Below are 20,056 nucleotides of genomic sequence, written 5' to 3'. Positions count from 1 at the left end.
CTGCCCTGAGCCCCCTGCCACACCCTGCACCCCTCTTGCACCCCCTAGGGGCAGGGAGGGGACAGTGTTGGGATGGGGATTTCAGGGAAGGGGTTGGAATGGGGGCATGGAAGGAGTGGGAAGAGGCGGGGAAGAGGGGTCAGTGGTGCAGCCCTCAGGCCAATGTACTAGTCCTCATGTGGCCCTCATGGTCATTTGAGTTTGAGATCCCTGGTGTAGACCAACCTACAGAATTAGACAAAAAGGAAACCATATTTTCTACTGAATTTTATAAATGTTTAGTAATTATTTCTGTAAAAGCTATTGGCTGCACTCCTATTAAAATATTAGGCTTTTCCATAAGTGTAAATTAGTGCTTTGTAGCATTAAGATAGTTGTGGATATTCAAGTTGATATCAACAGCTACGCCCCTATTCAGCAAGGTATGTAAGCACATGCCTAACTTTAAGCACATAAGTAGTTCCAGGAAGCCAATGGGACAACTCACATAACTAAAGTGAGACGTGCTTATGTTCTTTGCTGAATTGGGGCCCTAAGAAGAAGAGCTTTCCATGGACAGCTCTTCATCACAGACCCCCAATACCCTTGGAGTACCCTCAGGAGAATTATAACAGGGTTGAGAGAAGGTGATATAATCCAGTATAGGTCTTGTTTTCCCCACGTCTACTGGGCCCAGTGGAAAGCTCCCTTAATTAGTGTCACCTCCATGTGTGGAAGTGGAAAGAATGATCCTCAACCATATCCTTTTAAAAGGGAATGTAAATGATGTAAAATTGTTCTGGATCCATTAGCTACAGGTTAGTCCCCATTTTTATCTAAAATATATAATTACATTTAATGAAAACTAGAATGTTATCAAAACTATTTCTCATTGCTTATTTTGTTTAGATACAAAATTTCTCTAAAAAAATGAGAGCTGTAATAATGAACCAAACTACACATATGATTAAAAAGATAAGTTCTTACCCCTGGAGTGACAACAGCCCCAATCCCATTCTTCAGTTTTGATCTACCTCTGCCACCTCTTCCTGAAAGAGCCGCACCACGTGGTCTCCGCTTCCCTGCGAATCCTGATCCACGGCCCTATTTAATATACAAGAGCAATTTAAATACAACCCAGATCTCTTTTAGTGTAGGGACACTTCCTTGTAATTATAAATAAGAAGAACTGTGATTTCAAGTGGATATAGGCAAGCCAGACCACCATTATTAAATCTCTGCATAAATTGTAGTAGAATACCTTTAACTTCAGACTAAAACCTTTTCCTCTGTCTGTGGTCTTCAACCATTATAAAAAGGATTGCCTTCAACAAAAGTACTTTAAACCTGTCACACACTAATTTTTACTACAGGCACAGCTGGTAATATTGAAATACATTTTCTCCCTCTTGCCTAGTACTCCAGCTAAACTCTACCTCTTGTTCGATTCTTTAAGAACATGCAGCTCAGACACAGCCAGGTGTGTTAGGACTGTTGCGTGGGCACTTTACTGGTTATACAGTAGCTACACTTCTTTGCTGTAAATAGTCACACAGACATTAAAAGTTGTTAGGGCTTGATCCTGCTCCCACAGAGGTCAGTGACTAAACTCCCACTGATTCAGTCGGAACAAGATCGAGATTTCAGTGTTTAATTTGTTTAATACCCTAAAGAAAGTATTATTTATAATACTAAAATATTTTTATTTGTAATATTTACACTTATTGCTAGTGGTTTGTTCTTTTTCCCACCCTTGTTTAATCTGTAGATGCTTGGTGACAGTGCTGAGTTGGGATCCCTTAACTGATGAGGTGAATTTAAATACAGCGAATTGGGGGTGGGGTGGGGGAAGGGCGAGGAGTAAATTTCATACTTTTTCAAATGTTAATTACCTGACATTATTATTGTTAATTAATTTGGCTTTCATGAATAAGATTTTTTATTTCACACTGAACTAGAAAAACAAAATAAAACAAAGCAAAAGAAAACATAGAAAACTCACTGATCACTTCCAAAAGAGGAAAACATTATTGTTTGCTATGTCTCTATAGAATTGTGGCTGATATTTTTCAGATCACATCTGAACAGATTACACATACCTTAGACCTTTTCTTCTGTTCTTATACAATGAGAGTTAAGGTATATATTCAATACAGCGGATTTCCTACTATGCTTTTCTACTACTAGATACATAGCATTTGTCCTTGTTTTAAATGCATTTGAAGAAATCTATGTTAACAGCTACTCTACTCTAACTTAATTTTGCTGTCCACAAAATATCTACAAGTCTACAATCTCTATCTGAATGCTTGCTCCAAACTATTTTAAGATGCCAAAAATACCAAGACAAAACAATTCACTCAATAAAAGGCACGTACTGCCTTTGAACTACGGTACTCTCCTTAATGTCAATGGAAGATGCTCTAGACCAGGAGTTCTCAAACTTCATTGCACCGCGACCCCCTTCAGACAACAAAATTACTACATGACCCCGGGTGCAGGGTGGGGTAAAGCCCAACCCTGCCACCCTGGGTGGCAGGAGAGGGGGCCAGAGCCTGAGCTCTACCAACCCTAATGGGGGTGGAACTTGTGTTTCAGTGTCAGCCCTGGATCCCAGCAAGTCTAATGCTAGCCCTGGCAACCCCATAAAAATGGAGTTGCGACCCATTTTGGGGTCCCGACCCACAGTTTGAGAACCGCTGCTCTAGACTAGTGGTCTCCAACCTTTTTACACCCAAGATCACCTTTTGAATTTAAGGGCAACCTGGGATCTATCCCACCCCTTCCCCAAAGCCCTGCCCCACTCACTCCATCCCCCTCTCTCTCTCCCACCCTCACTCACTTTCAACAGGCAAGGATAGGGGTTTGGAGTTCGGGAGGGGGTATGGCTCTGGGCTGGGGGGTTCACAATGTGGGAAGAGGCTCTGGGCTGAGCCTGGGGCAGGGGATTGGGGAGCAGGAGGGGGCGAGTGTGCAAGCTCTGGGAGGGAGTTTGGGTGCAGGAGGGGGCTCTGGGCTGTGGCAGAGTGTTGGGGTAGAGGAAGGGGTACAGGGTGCTGGCTCTGGGAGGGGGAGGTCAGGGCTGGGGCAGGGGCTTGGGGTGTAGGAGAGGGTATAGGGTCAGGCTCTGGGAGGAGGGTCAGGGCTGGGGCAGGGTGAAGGAGGGGGTACAGAGTGCTGGCTCTGGGAGGGGGTCAGGGCTGGGACTTGGGGTGCAGGAGGGGGCTCAGGGTGTAGGAGGGGGTATGGGGTGCTGGCTCTGGGAGGGGGCTCAGGGTTGGGATGTGGCCTCCCACCAGGCAGCACTTACCTCTGGCAGCTCCCGGTCTGTGGTGCAGAGTGGCTGCTGCCAGCTAAGGCAGGCTCCCTGCCTACCCTGGCCTCACGTCACTCCTGGAAGGGGCCAACAGGCCCCTGCAGCGAGGAGAAGGGGGAAATGGACATGGCTCCGCTTGCTGCCCTTCTCTGCAAGCACTGCCCCCGCGGCTCCCATTGGCCACAGCTCCCTGGTCCCGGCCAATGGGAGCTGCAGGGGCGGTGCTTGCAGGCAGGAGCAGTGCATATAGGAAGACCCCTGCCCTTCACCCGGGGCTGTACTGGCCACTTCCGGGAGTGATGTGAGGCCAGGGCAGGCAGGGAGTCTGCCTTAGCAGCAGCACTGCTACACCACCAGAGATCACGACTGACCAGTCAATCGTGAGTAACTGGCTGGTGATCACTGCTCTAGACCCATGTGAATAGCTTCCGTTAATATTCATAAGAGTTCCATGGATTTAAGGTAACATTATCGCCTCAATAGGGCCAATAGTATTTTCAGATATACCATCCCCTATTTTTATAGAAGATATAGAATAGTGGTTCTCAGCCAGGTGTTCAGAGCCCCCTGGGGGGACGCAAGCAGGTTTCAGAGGGTCCTCCAAGCAGAGCTGACATTAGACTTGCTGGCGTCCACAGCAGAAAGTCGAAGCCCCAACCCTTGGGGTTGAAGCCCAGTGCTCTGAGCCCCGCCACCCAGGGCTGAAGCTGAAGCCTGAGCAACTTAGCTTCATGGGGTCCCCTGTGGTGTGGGCCCGAAGGCAGTTGCCCTGCTTGCTACCTCCTAACGCTGACCTTCACTTTTATACACAGAGAGACTGTTGTTGCGGCACAAATGGGCTGTGGAGTTTTATAGCATGTTGTGAGGGCCTCAGAAAGAAAAAGATTGAGAACCCCTGGTATAGAAATTTGTGGTGATAGTTATTGCAAGGTAGAATCCAAATATTCCACTAGTAACAATATTATTGGAACTATAAATTAAAGTAACTGTGCACTGTCAGGCAATGCAATCATACAGCATTTTAGAAATAAGAATAAGGAAGGAGGTGTTGATGGCTAAAGTTTCTTTAAGTAGCCAAGTGAAATGTTTAATTTCTCCCCCTCTCTGTATAGAGTGTAAAATATATACACACTGCATAGAAGATTCACTTTCTTTAGAAGTAAAATGCTTGGACAAATTCCTAACATTGCGTGTTTTAGATTGCACATCAGTATTTTTATTTTCACAAGACTAACAATGTGACAGAAATAGCACAAACCTGTATCACTGTTAATGCTGGACATTATGCTGAAAATTAATGTTTCAAGCAGAAATAGCTAAGATAATATCAAATTAAAATAAAGCAAATTAGCATGATAATTAAAGTGAGATGAAAATAAATCAATTGAAATCAACATCAACCTACTTATGGTTTTATATTTTTTCATTAAGTTTTCTCTCTCTCTCTTTTTAGCGTTGTAATAATCCCAGTAAGGGCATGTCTACACAGAGCAGTAACATACACTTTTATTTATTTTTTTGGGGGTAGGAGTGGGGGTGTTGTAATCTCCAAAGCACGCCAATGTGTTGTGTGTTAACTGGTCCATGTAAACTCTGCTGGTGTGCACTAGAAGTTCTCTAGTGTGCTTTAATGTGGTGCTGTTTGAAACAGCATTATGCTAAAGCACACTAGGGAACTTTCAGTGCACAGCAGCAGGGTCTACACTGGCCAATTATTAGGGTTGCCAACTTTCTAATCGCACAAAACTAAACACCCTTGTCCCACTACCTGCCCCGCCCCTTCTTAAGGCCCTGCCCCAAGGCCCCGCCCTCTCCCTCTGTTTGCTCTTCCTCCACCCTCACTCACTTGCTCATTTTCACCACACTGGGGCAGAGGGTTGAGATGTGGGAGGGGGTGAGAGCTGTGGTTGGAGGTGTGGGGCTCTGGGCTGAGGGGTTTGGAGTGTGGAAGGGGCTCAGGGCTGGGGTTCACGGTGCGGGAGGTCTCTGGCTGGGAGGTGTTGGCTCTAGAGTGAGGCCATGGATGAGGGGTTTGGGGATCAGGAGGGGGCTCTGGCCTGGGGCTGAGGGGTTTGGAGTGTGGGAGGGGGCTCAGGGCTGGGGCAGGGGGTTGGGGTGCGGGCTCTGGGGTGAGGCAGCATGCAGAGCCACTTGACCCTTCCACCCAGGAGCCAAGGGATGTGTCACTGCTTCCAGGAACTGCGGTTCCTGGCCAATGGCGCTGTGGAGCCAGCGCTTGGGGTGGGGGCAGTGCGCAGAGCCCCCGTGACCACCCCTGCGCCTAGGAGCTGAGGGACATGTTGCCTCTTCCAGGAGTCATGAGGATCCGGGTAGGGAGCCTGCCAGCCTCACGCCAACTGGAGTTTTAATGGCCTGGTCAGCGGTGATGACCAGAGCCGCCAGGGTCCCTTTTCGAACTGGTCTTCCGGTCAAAAACCGGACACCTAGCAACTCTACAATTAATGCACATTAGTGTGCTTTAGAAATCACCCCCTTAAAGTGTGCATTGCTGCTCTGTATAGACAAGCCCTCAATTTCTTTGTTTTTTTTGATGGTAGCTATCAGTGGGACAGTAGCCTGGCCCCTTCTAAGACAGTCAAATAGTTTTTTTCTAAGTTTAAACATATGTCACTGTGAATGCCTTTTGAAAAATGTCTCCACAGCAACACACTTTGCAACAGCCCAGAGCTCAGTCCTTTTCAGTCTGGCACTCCTTACTGCCAGCAGTCTTCAGGACACACAGACACACTCACTCTCTCTCTCACTCAAGTAACTCCTTGACAGCTATTTAACAGCAATAGCCAAAAAATAGTGAAGTACTAAAACATAGTTCATTAAAAATTGGTAATGCAAATTATCTTGCCATATAAAATTCAAAAGTTATGCAATGCCATCACATTCCGTGTATGCTTTAATAAATTTATATTTTTGTAATTTAAAAGCTTCAGACTTTAACAGTTTTCTTAAAAAGTCAAAGTTAACAGTGATAAAATGGAAGATTAATTCAGTTGATCTATACATAGTTTTCATTAGTAGGCTCTATAGCAGAAAGATAGCAATGGATACATGAATATAAATACAAATTATTTACCACTTTGATGCTCCAAATGGCACTGCCAGGAAGCTGTCTGGATTTAAAAATGTCCCGACCTTCTGAAATGTCTGGGGACCAGGAAGGTGGGCTCACTGTATTATTGGTACTCCAAGCCCCCTAGGATACGGCAGGTGAGAAAATAGATGTATAAAACTCAGCAACATAAAAATAAAGAAATAAAAATAAAATAAAGCAAGCAACTAAAAGTTTCTGAAAAGCAAAGCACATGCAGGCATAGGCAATTTCTCCTAAATTTACTTAACTGCTAAACTAGTTTATATGGGGAAAATTTCAACCCGCCACTGAAATTTATGTAGAGAAAATTTCAACCCTCAGTGAGGTTAAAAGGTCTGCAAAGTGACTTTAAAAAAACTACAAAGTGAAAATGTGAGAAAAGAGGGTTGACTGATGATCATCATGTCATAGACAGGAATCATAGCAACACAGTAAATCTCTAAATTTCGGATCACCATGCCAAGAAGATACTATTTTGAGATCATAGATGGGTTTTGAGAGTACATTCCCTTCCATATCTCAATCCACATCTTTGAAGGAAGAGACGGCCTTGTATCACTTTTTAAATATAAAATTATTGATAATCAAAACAACATGTAGGCTGAGAAGCATGTAAGACACAGAGATAAAAATAAAACTAAAACATGAAAAAAAATGAAAAATAAATGTGAGCAGTTAACAAAATACCTCTGACCTGCAAGTACACCACAAACGTACAATTATAAAAGCTCACACCTATAAATCATAATTCCAATTTTTTTATATTATAACAAACTATAATATCAAACAATGTCTAACATAATATAGGATATATAAAGCTGAATTTTAAAAACATAATCATAGTTTTATTTTAATTTGTATTTATACAATGTCCAGCACGATGGGATTCCAATCTGATTGCGGTATTTGTGTACTACCATAATATAAAGAGTAAAACAACAAGAATAGGATTAGCAATACTGTGCTAATTTAAGGGTGGGTGGAGAAACCTGCTGATGTTCCTGCAGTTCTTACTCAGACAACAGAATGCATCCGATGAAGTGAGCTGTAGCTCACGAAAGCTTATGCTCAAATAAATTTGTTAGTCTCTAAGGTGCCACAAGTACTCCTGTTCTTCAGACAACACTGTTATTTAAGGCAGTAGAAGTTTTGCTTGAACTCTGTGTAAGGACTTCAGGATTAAGGCACAAATGATTTACTAAGGTAATTTCATTTTAAATTTACAATTTAGCATTCCTACAGAATAATAAATTATACTAATTTTAACACTCCTTTGGAATTAAGCAAAAACATAGCTAAGATTAAGATTTAAATGGTATAGGGAAAAATTGGTTAATTTCCAAAAAGACTACATTCAGCAATAATTTAGGCCCCTAATCCAGCATGTGAATAGTTCCAACTATTCACATATGTAAAATACCTACACACCACAAGTGTTTGCAGGATTGAGGCCTTAGAACATTGGCCTTTGTGACAATAAGTATAAAGAAATATACACTGGCTTCACACATCACAAGTTTTTAAAATGAAATATAAAACAATGTCAAGCAAAATAAAGTGATTTGGGAAACAATTTCTTTTAAATCCAATAGCTGATTAAAACTTTTACTTCTGTCAGCATTAGTCTACATACAGAAATTGTAGCACTTTAACTTTACCAATATATTTAAAAGCTATACAAGTCCCCTAGTGTGGACACAGCCATAATAGTATAAAAGTGCTTTATATGAGTACTGTATAGCTATTTCTGCATAGGACGGGGAATAACTTTTACTGATATAACTGCTTCCATCGCAGGGGTTATAGTGGTATAATGATATTGGTTTTAAAAGGAAAAAAGCACACTCTACCTGAAATAATTATACTAGTACAAAAACTGTGTGTGGACCAGGCCTCAGTAAAAATAAATCCCCGTCACCTTGTGTGTGTAACAACTCCCACTGAACTCAGTGGAAATGGAAAGACTACCAATGAAGTTAAATTTCTCTGTGTTGAAAGTATTGTAGTTTTACCAATCAGTAATTTTGTTGAATGGTAATTATTTTTATCAATAACATTAATTGTCAGAATAACATTGTCAGAGATGTTAGCAGATCAGGAGCTACAGGAAATTTAAGATGTCAAGTCTTGGCGACTAGTCAGGCTTCTCTTTAACATCAAGGGAGATAGAACACTAGCTTCCAGTTTGGGCAAGAACAAGATAATTTTCCAGAAAATTAAATTAAAAATCTTTCTGGGATTTCAGATTTGTTTTTCCCCTAAAGAACTAATGTTCATTATTTGTCAGGTATTTGTTCTTTACCCATAACAAAATAATGGACATATTCTGCATATCAAAGTCCTCCCCTCATCCTGTGTTTATAAGGGAGAGAATACACCACTTGAAGGCCACAATCCAAAGATCTCAAAACACATTACTCAAACTACTGTTTAAGACCTAAAACCATTTAGAGTCCTATTTGAAATATATTAAATAATTTTGCTGCAGAGAGAACATACTTCTCCAGAAATTAAATATTTCAAGTCAATTTAAAATGTAATAGAAATTTAAATTTGAATATGAAATATCCATCTTTCAAAACAAAATGCATTATATATGATTATGAACCACATTGTTATAGTTTAAATTTCCAATTGAATCCAAGTTTTATTGTAGCTCAGAAACACATTTGAATTCTGTGTTAGATAAATTTAATTAAAAACACACCACTTCCACAATAGTATGAACAAATTAATTACATCAAAGAGATGCATTAATTATATTTTGGCTTTTAATTAATGCCCATTACAGCACAACACTGGAGAAAAAGTTCTATTCAGTTCACTTATATCAAAACCATGGTAATAATTATGTACTTTGACATAAACAGGAAGTTCTCATTCTCCATCATATTCTTGAGTCCTCAGAACTGAACAGCACAGCTGCAACTAAATTACAACAAAAGGAAACAGAACATCAACAAAGGTCAGGATAGCTTACTAAATCACCAGTGGCTGTGTTTAGCAACCGAATGCCTCCTTTACGAAATATACTTTAATCAGAAATAAAGATGAACAAAACATAAGCTTTCATCTTGTTTCAATGTTTAATAAAATACCACATATGATCTTTTCAGATTGCAATTGTGTCATTTCTAGTGAGAGGAAAAACAATATATACTGGGACTCTGAAATAACTTGATAGTTATAAATCTAACTCTTCTTGTATTAAAAACAACCCTCCTAATAACAATAAAAACATAACAGCCTCTTCCCAGCCCCACATACCAACAAAAGTCCCCTCTATCTAGGTTCTCACATCAACAACCATGATCATAGTATCTGAGCACTTCCGCTGTGATTAAAAGTGATTAAAAAACCACTACAACAGAATACACAATAGAAAACATATACAATGAATGCAACACAGTGTTTTGCGCTCTCAGTAGTATGGACAAAACAGAATCTGTATAGGTCAAAATCATTTTGGGGAAAGACTGTAGAAGAGGTTTCACTGGGATAGTCTTAGGAGGGATCTGCTAAAACCCCTTGGGTTGGACTCAGATATATAGAGAGATCTCTTTAATACTATTAGAGAGATAAACACTACTAGGAATAAAGAAAAGGAGTACTTGTGACACCTTAGAGACTACCAAATTTATTTGAGCATAAGCTTTCGTGAGCTACAGCTCAGAATAGTCTCATAATGGGAGACTAACAGAGACTGGAGAATAAATGGTAGGGTCCACTTATTGCTGGATGTGACAAATGACAGTTTTCATTGTCAAAACATTACTGAACCAATAATGGGTGATTCAATTTCAGACTTGGTTTTGGTAAGGAGTGAGGACATCGTAGAAGAGCTGATAGTAAAAATAACCTTGCATCAAGTAATCATGAGTTGATTCAGTTTAAATTAAATAGAAGGCTAATCAAAACCAGGTTATCGGCTATGTTTTTTTTTTTTTTTTTTTTTTTGCTTCAAAAGGGCATTGTTTGGGAAATTAAAGGAATTAGTAAAAGAAGTCATTGGACAGCGCACGTCTTAAATGTGGAAGAGGCTTGGAATTTCTTGAAGTCAACTATATGAAAACTATCGCAATTTGCATCCCAAGCAAGGGGAAAAAAATGAAGGGAAAGGCTCCAGATGAATAGCCACCTCGAAGGCGGTTCACAGTAAGCAGAGAACCTAAAGGGAATGGAAAAACAGACTGATCAGCAAAGAAAGCTACATCTTGAAGATAAGAAAATGTAGGAATAAAGTGAGACTTGCTAAAAGTCAAACAGAATTAGCTTATGTGAAAGAAATTAAGAAATGTTTTTACTTATATAAATAAAATGAGAGTAAGGAAGAATGAGGATGGGCCACTATGCAGGGTGAATGAGGAAGAGTTTATAGATAATCTAGGTATGCCCCAAAAACTAAATGAATACTTTGCCTCCGTTTTCAATACGGAACATTGGCAAGAAATCAGGATGGTTGATGGACATGAGTGCACAGAAATGGAAATTACCACATCTGAAGTGGTAGAAAACTCAAAGATCTTAATGTGCTCAGATTAGGGGACCAGATAAATTCCATACCAGAATACAGAAAGAACTGGAACATAAGATTTATAGTCTGGTAGCAAGGACTTTAACAAATCTTTCTATTCAGCAGTACTACTGTAAGACTGAAAAATAGCTAACGTTGTACCTATATTTAAGAAAGGGAAAATAAAGTAATTGGGGCAATTACAGACCCGTTAGTCTAACTTCAGTGGGATATACGATTTTGGAATAAATTGTGAAGGAAAGAATAATTAAATTAATGGAGATAAATGGAAAAGGGGATATAATGCTACATGTGTTTACCAAAGGCAGATCGTATTAGACCAGGGGTGGGCAAACTACAGCTCGCGGGCCGGATCTGGCCCATCAGGGCTTTGGATCCGGCCTGCGGGATTGCCTCCAACGGTGCCACAGGCCCTGTGCCGCTCTCAGAAGCGGCTGGCACCATGTTCCTGGGGCCTGGGGGGGGGTAGGGGGGGCAGAGGGCTCTGTGCATTGCCCTTGCCACCAGCCAGCGCCCCCGCAGCTCCCATTGGCCAGGAATGGGGAACCGCGGCCAATGGGAGCTTCGGGGGAGGTACCTGGAGGCTTAACAAGGGCAGCGCGTGGAGCCCTATGCACCTCCCCCTCCCCCCCCCCCCCCCGAATGGGCTGCTCAGGGATGTGGTTCCGGCCGCTTCCCAAAGTGGTGCAGCATGGGGCCAGGGCAGGCAGGTAGGGAGCCTGCCCTGGCCCCGGTGTGCGTTGCTGCCACACCAGAGCTGCTTTAGGTAAGCGGCGCCGGGCTGGAGCCCGAACCCCTCCTGCACCCCGCCCCCCAACTCCCTGCCCTAAGCCCTCTGCCTGCACCTCACACCCCTCCTGCACCCCAACCCCCTGCTCTGAGCTCCCTCCCGCAGTGCGCACCCTTCCTGCACCCCTACCCTGAGCTCCCTCCTGCACTCCACACCCCTCCTGCACCCCAACCCCCTTCCCTGAGCTCCCTCATACACCCCACACCCCTCCTCTGCCCCAATCCCTTGCCCTGAGCCCGTTCCTGCACACTGCACCCCCTCCCACACCCCGCACTCCCTCCCGCACCCCAACCCCCTGCCCTGGCCCTGCATACAATTTCCCCACCCATATGTGGCCCTCAGCCAAAAAAGTTTGCCCACCCCTGTATTAGACTAACCTGATTTCCTTCTTTGAGAAAATAACTGACTTTTTTAGATAAGGAAGTGCAGAAGACTAATATACTTGAACTTCAGTAAAGCATTTGACATGGTACCACACAGAAAATTATTAGTTAAATTGGGGATTAGTACAAGACTTGAAAATTGATAAGGATTTATCTTATTCAGTATTTTTATTAATGTCCTTGGTACAAAAAATAGGTGTGTGCTAATGAAATCTGCTGATGATAAAAAGTTGGGAGACTTGCTCAATACAGAAGAGGACTGAAATATTATATAGAAAGATCTGAATGACCTTGAAGACTGGAATAACATAAATGGAATTAAATTCAATAGTACAAAGTGTAAGGTCATGCATGTAGGGTCTAATAAGAAGAATTTCTGCTACAAGCTGGGGGCTCATCAGTTGGAAGCCACAGAGGAGGAGAGACACCTGGGTGTGTGGGTCGATCACAGGATAACGATAAGCCACCCATGTGATGCGGTTGCGAAAAAAGCAAATGCGATCCTAGGATGTATCAGGCCAGGCATTTCCAGCAGAGATCAAGAAGTATTAATGCCATTGTACAAAGCACGGATAAGACCCCATTTGAAATGCTGTGTACAATTCTGGTCACCCATGTTCAAGAAAGATTAATTCAAACTGGAGCAGGTACAGAAAAGAACTATGAGGACGATCATGGGAAATGGAGATCCTCTCTTATGAGAGAAGACTGAAAGAGTTGGCTTGTTTAGCTTAGCAAAATGAAGGCTGAGAAGAGATATAACTGCTCTTTATAAATACATGTGGGGGTGGGGGCGGGAGAGCGAGGAACACCAGGGAGGATGAAGAGCTATTTAAGCTAAAGTACAATATTGGCACAAGAACAAATGGATATAAACTGACCATGAACAAATTACGGCTGGAAACTAGAGGAAGGTTTCTGTCCATCAGAGGAGTGAGATTCTGGACAGTCTCCCAACAGGAGTTGTGGAAACAAACAACTTAATTAGTTTTGAGAGAGATCTGGACAAATTTATTAGTGGGACTGTATGACAGGGTTGCCTGTGATGGTGGTAGCAGGACTCAGCAACCCGGTGGGGGGGGGGGGGAAGTCCCTTCCGGTTTAAATCTTGTGTTCCTAATGCTGATGCTTTAGGGCTTCAGATGATCACCTGCAGGGATCAGGAAGGGATCCCCCAAACATATTCTGGGGGTTTTTTTTAGTCTCCTTCCTAAAAAACCTCAGAGATGGCCACAGTTGGAGACGGGAAATTGACAGGGTGGTCCAGTGCTCTGAGGTGGCACCAAGCATTCTCAGTCTCTCATGTGCTTAGCTGTCTGGTTGCTGTTCACATGCTCAGAATCTAAGCACCATATATGGGGTCAGGAAGGAATTTTCCCCCAGGTGAGATTGGCAGTGACCTTGCGGGGAGGTTTCCATTTCCTCTGCAGCATGGAGTATGGGTCACTTGCCAGGATTAATTGGGTACATCTTACTTAATCAATTCCCTGCCATTGCCCGGGTCCTGGGCATTTGGACGATCTTAGTCCCTCCTGTTCTCCGCCTGTGGCACATAATAGTTTAGTCTCTTGTTGGCTGTAATACTTTGGTCTAATTTGGGTTGTTGAGTTTAGCGTAGGGTGTTGGTGGTGGCCTGTGGTTTTCAGGAGGTCAGACTATATGACTTGGTGGTCTTTTTTGGCCTTAAACTCTATGACTCTTGCAGAGCTTAGTTATCACATTATAAAATCACTGACAAATCACTAAAAATACGTTACAAAGTACAATAGCTATTAGAAATGTGAGGTAGACCATAGATTGATTCTACTCAATGTTTGCCTGATGAAAAAAATGCAAAATCGGTTGTGAGATTACTTTGTAGTTAAAAATTTAATTAAACTAAAACAAACCAGCAAAAACACACCAACCTGAAAGCACCCATAAATTACTGTGCTTAGCTACTTAAATAACTAGAGCAGTTATTTCAATATCTTAATTTTAACTACACAGAGTACTTTGCAGTAAAAATTTATAATTCTAGTATTAACATTAAAAAACCCCCACACAAATATTCAGTTCTCTATGCTACATTCTTTTTACAAGCTTCTCTACAGGCTCATATATTAGTGTTAAAATACAGGATACCCTGTAATGGTATGTATACACTGATTTCATAGGAGGATTAGATAACGACTTTCATAGATAACGACTAATGATCCATATCATATTGTCAGGAGAATTTTTTTTTTGGTAAAGAATATCCCCAATATCATCCAAGCCACATACTTGCAGAGAAAATTTAGCCCTGAATTGTTTACGTGTATGGAAGTGTTTCTCCGAGTGTGTGTTTTCATTCCTACTGGGTTCAGGAAAACAGGACTTTATGTACATACTTTATAAACAAACAGGATTGCACCCAAGAAATATTCGATTCTATCATCATTTTCTCCTACTAACGGAAACAACCCAGAAAGGCCCCAATTGGCTAGCCTCTCTTTGGCCCAAGCAGCAACAGTATTATTGCCATAAATGTACATTTAAATGGCACCCATCAATTAATTATGTGAATGTTTATTATACTAACTAATCTCAGATGTTAGTTTTTAGTACTTTTAGAACAAGGGTGCAGATATATCATACTTCTCTTACAATGTGGTGTTTGTGACACATTACTAAGACTCCACTCCAGAAACAAAGCACTTAGGCCCCAATTCAATAAAGTATTTAAGCATGTGCTTAACTTTAAGCATGAGTAGTCCCACTGACCTCAACATTAACAAGTTAAATCATATATTTAAGTGCTTTGCCTGGATTAGAGCCTAGGCAAATAAGGAAAATACTGTAGGGTATTACAAACGCTATCTACTATGGAGGGAGGATGAGGTAGAATGGGCAGCTCAGTGAACAATGTGTCTGAGATACTGAAGGATTTTTTTCTGGAATGTATATGCCATATAATAGAGTACATGTGAACATTTCTCTCTGTCCAGAAGTGGGCATTGTACTTGGAAGAGTGTTTGGGTAGCCCATATATAATAAGTGGGAGGCAGATTTGTCAATCTGATTTCAGCATGCAATCATGGGTTTATCTAGGAAAAACAAATCTTATGGTCAATTTGCTATATGGTGGTTTCGTGTTAAAAGGATTAATTGTTCACAGTTGTGGACCAGGTAGGCAGAATTATGGTTATTTCTGGAACCTTAATTATGCATTCTTAGGCTTTCATTTAATATAAATGTTCTAGTAAATTTTCTTTCTGAAGAAATTGATAAGGTAAGGTTACACTTACAAAGCTTAGCTTGAGAATTTGCTTTTAAAAATTGCAAAGTGCTGTTTCTTCCCAATACTATTTTAAGTTTCTCTTGCAAAAGTTAGAAAAGAATATAGAAATATCTTATTACCTTGCACATTCACATGTAAACTGAAGACCTCATTTGTAGGCAAAAATCTCATTTAGAAAAATTGTTCTCCTTTGTAACGGAGAACAATTGAGGCAGTTTATCTATTTGTGTATATGCCAAACAAGTATCTGAAACTTTGAAACAGTGCTCTGTTTTAGTGTGATTATAAATTGACATAAATACATGAATAAAATACAGTGAGAAGCCACATACATGAGTACAGATGGAAGTAGGAAGGAGATATGCTGAGAGCCTAATCCACCATATCTTATGAACAGTAGGTATCTTAGGGTGAAATCCTGGCCCTGATGGAATCACTAGCAAAAAACCCACGGACTTCAATAGGGTCAGAATGTCACTCAGTTACCAGTTCTGCTAATATAGAGCTTAAAAGCTCCATGAAGCAGATGTTCCACTGGCATTTTTGCTCTTGCTTAAAAACTTAAAATTTCCTCAACCACTCTAGTGGGTGTCTCAACTACTGTGAAACTTCTAAATTCCCTCAAACAGATGGGTCTCTCTGAAGAGCTATGGGGAGCTCTCTTTGTTCCTCAAAGAGTCTACAGACTGCCAGCTTCCCAGTAAAGAAAGAAATGGTGGACCACAGGCCCCTTACTGCCTGCCTGTTCTCCCACATTGCGGCCTGTGAACCTCTCATCACTCCATAGCCATCTGCGGGTGGAGGAGATGGAGGTAGTTGCAAGTCAGGACAACCTGCAACAAAAGCTAAGAACAATAACCTTGACATTAGGGCATAATGACCCACACAGGCAGCTGGTGATTACAGTCTGATATTTTTGCAGTCTTTCAGGAAATTCCAGGATACATGAGAAGAAAAACATAGCTATAGCAGGTCGAGGGCAGCTGTAGACCTCCTAAGCATAGTTTCCAATACTCAGAACACTCTTTCCTGACGGAGTCTATCCTCTAATGTTTTATTTGTTTGTTTGTTTTGGGGGATATTTTAAAATATTTGATTGTCTATCTATGATTTCAACTGCTGGCCTCCCTGCACTAAAGAATTCCCATTGTGTGTGCACGGCAGGGTGGGGGAAGTGGTCTGGTATACATATGCATGCCTAGAAAAATAAGCATGTCTATTGCTTTGTCTTTTCTGTATAGATCGGCTCCACTCATGAAGGTGAGCCAGGGAACACAGCGCTGGAGATTGTTCACCCTACTGCACTCCACGGAGGTGAGAAGGGAAACCTGGCGCTGGGGATTATCCAACCCTACTGCATTCCACGAAGGTGATCTGGGGAAACAGCATTGATTTGATTATTAACTTATTTCACCTTTAGGAATTTGAGCCCAGTTTCACTTCCCCTCTGAAGCAGAATAATGGCGGACAGAAATTGTGAAAAAAATATTTTGAGTAGCTCCCAATCCCCTTGTCCTCACTGAGGCTCGCCTCCCCTACACGGGTCCTTCTGGGTCTCAAGAATGGATTTGCAATTACCCCTCTTTATTGCATGAGATCCACATGGATAGATCTGTGTCAGAAGCAAGGGAAGGGGGCTAGGCCCGAAGGCCCTTTGCTGGACTCTCTGGGGTTGACAGAGACTGCGATGTGTCCCATGCTCTCCATCTGCGGGATGTAGCTGAGCTCTGCACGCAGAAGCATGGCTGCTGGTGTGGGCTATAGAGACTCAGGGTTGATCTTCCTTCTGGCTTCACTACCGTTATGGAGCTGGGGCTGCTTGCCCCAGAGCCAGTTTTTTTGCAATCCTTTCTGCCCCCTTTCCTGCTGTGGGAAGGATGCAAGGCAATTTCCACCAGCCTGGGCTGCATCTTGCCCAGCAGAGCCAATATCTCCAATCCTGCCTCGTTCCTTTCTTGCTCAGAGGAGAGGGGAAGAGCCTCCAATCAGACTGCGTTATGAGGGAAACTGCACTCACCCTACAGAGCTAGTCGAATTCCCCAAAGAAACACTCACTAAGGGGTGAAGCAGGAGGCACAGACCCTTCCACTTGCCTCTGCCTTTCTCAGTCCAGCTCTCTCCCAGAAGCCTGCAGGGAACACCAGACATTGCAAATGCTTCAGAGGGGATGTAGAGCTGAGGGGACAGCTCCTCACAAGGCAAATGCAGCCCCATGGACACGACTGGGGATTAGATGGACACATTATTAAGCCAAATTGTTAGTGAGCCATTTGATACAAGGTCTTGAATTTCCCTCAGAAAAGTTCTGCAGCAGGGAGACTTGGCTGAGCCACCAGGGAGGCAGAAAAAACTGGCAGGAGCTTCAAAGAGCAGGGCATTCTCCTGCTGCCAGTGACTGACAGGTCTGCTTCTGCTCCCACACTGCAAACAGGTTTACGTGTTCATTGTAACATGTCTGTGGACATTAGCACGCAGAAGTGAAATATCTATAATTTTTCAAATTAATTTCCAATGAACTCCTTGTACAATTAGTCTCAAACTTCACCACAATAATTCTCCTTTGGCAGAACACAATTTGTGAAATTATATACAGAATACTTTTGTTTCTCTGAAGGAAAGGAATTGTATCCAAAAGAGGATTATGAAACAGAAAAACTAGTGACTATTTTAACTATGGAGTTGCTCCTGTGATTCTGTAATGTGTGAATCAACTTCCAAAAACAAACTGAGTACTTGATGGCAGAGAAAGAAGATAGTGTGAATGTCTAATCTACTAAAAATTAGAAAAGTAGATATTTATATTCATAGAATCATAGAATATTAGGGTTGGAAGAGACCTCAGGAGGTCATCTAGTCCAATCCCCTGCTCAAAGCAGGACCAACACCCACTAAATCATTCCAGCCAGGGCTTTGTCAAGCCGGGCCTTAAAAACCTCTAAGGATGGAGATTCCACCACCTCCCTAGGTAAGGTGGAATCTCAATTCAGAATATCTCAGATATTCACCCCAGTTTGAAAGAAAAAACTAGATCTCTATATTTAATATCCAATTTTTTAAAATTGAGTATAATAAAACACCAGAGGATAAAAATACTGTGTGTGTTCTCAGGTACTAATGAAATATCTTCACAGGAGGTTAATTATTCTCATCCACAATTGCTGATTTGCCACAAGTACAAGATTTTTAAAACAACATTGACTCAAGGCAAATTGTATCAATGCAATTCTGGATGCTACCAATCAGTACAAAGTTTAACACATGACTTACCCAGCTGGGATTTTTCTGATTGCTTATACATTACTCTAAAGGGAAATTGTTTACCAGTAACTGGACTTTTCTAAAGCTAGTATCCTCTACAGACCCACATTCAAAAGATCTCAGTCCCTTAGCAAAGGAACAGACTAGGAAGTTAATACTGTAAAACTGAGAACCCTCATTGGAAAGAATTACTGCATTGTCTCCAGGATTTGCATACATATATGTACATATAGTACATGCCTCAGTATATAATGACCTACAATAATAGAAGAGTATAAAAGAATAAACGCAGAATCTCTAATCTCTGAGAAGTAGAAGTGCGATTCCAATGGTGAAACAATCTTTAGAAAACATCAATTACAGAAAAGCAAATTCCTTTTCTCAAAAGATAAGTATCCTCTATAGATATCTAGGTCTCTTAATTAACACACTCAAGTCAAATCTGTAACAAGATAATAGGAACAAAATTAAGAAACGATCAGCTAAGAGCACAAAACATAAGATGATCCAGTTGTAACAAAAACTAGTATAATAAATGAGAGAAAAGCCAGGTTTACTTTAAATTTATACTTTAATCAAATATCCTTAGATTCTTTCTTACTTTTTGTTCAGTCCTTCCTCAGGCAAATTTCCACCAACTTCAATGGAAGTTTGACAGAGTTAGGACTGAAAAACAAATGAGTAACAACTGAGGAGTTTAGGATTTGGACCAAAACCTTTGCAGATGCTTTTCTTACAATGAAATTGCTACTGGAATGATCCAAGTTCCAACTTAGCATATTAATGGCATGATTCAAAGTCCACTGAAGTCAAAGGGAGTCTTTCACTGACTTCAATAAATCTTAGATCAGCCTTTAGTCCTCATGTGGAAAATTATTTTTTCTCCAACTTGGGCAAAGTAAAAAATTGAGAAATAAACAAACTCTGAATGAGTTGTGTGCTATGTGACCAGTGTATTGTATTTTTCTTAACAATGTAAATGGGAGCCATTTAACCACTGGAAATGATTATCCAGACAAATCCATGTTTCTGCACACTCAAATAACCATACTTGTACTATTTAGACATTAAAACATTAACTAAATGCGTTTATTTGAATATTTGATCCATTATGACCACTCCTCAGAGTATTAATACATCCCGAAATCATGAAGTGCCTCAAGATGCATATTTCAAAGAAATGAACTGGTGACTCTTTTTTCTTTTTAAAATTAACATGGAAATTAAATGCTAAAATTATGTTATGACAACATTATGACTGGTATTTTGTTTGCTCTAGCCATAAAATTCAATGTTATGGTTCCCACAGCAATTGTAACTTGGCTATATTACACGCACTGTATATATCAAGATGTTCATGTCAATAGTAGAGGAAGTGTGCAGTATGTACAACATAACTCAGTGCTTTTTGTTGACTTTTTTTTT

General features: G+C 41.3%; 1 protein-coding gene across 19 annotated transcripts in view; it reads right to left on the bottom strand.

Annotated features, from left to right (window-relative positions):
• Positions 1 to 20,056, bottom strand: part of KMT2C (lysine methyltransferase 2C) — a 335,375-nt gene that overhangs the window by 101,108 nt on the left and 214,211 nt on the right. For all 19 annotated transcript variants that reach the window (XM_073334588.1, XM_073334594.1, XM_073334591.1 and 16 more), the window contains 2 exons: positions 6,387 to 6,506; positions 967 to 1,083 (listed from right to left, as the gene is read on the bottom strand). In XM_073334588.1, coding sequence (XP_073190689.1) covers positions 967 to 1,083; positions 6,387 to 6,506 — 237 coding nt within the window. The remainder of the gene's footprint in view (positions 1 to 966; positions 1,084 to 6,386; positions 6,507 to 20,056) is intronic.

This window comes from Lepidochelys kempii, chromosome 2 (assembly GCF_965140265.1).
Source record: "Lepidochelys kempii isolate rLepKem1 chromosome 2, rLepKem1.hap2, whole genome shotgun sequence".
In the NCBI taxonomy this organism is placed as follows: domain Eukaryota; kingdom Metazoa; phylum Chordata; order Testudines; family Cheloniidae; genus Lepidochelys; species Lepidochelys kempii.
Note: the sequence above shows the minus strand (reverse complement) of the source record. Positions and strands in the feature narration are given on the sequence as shown.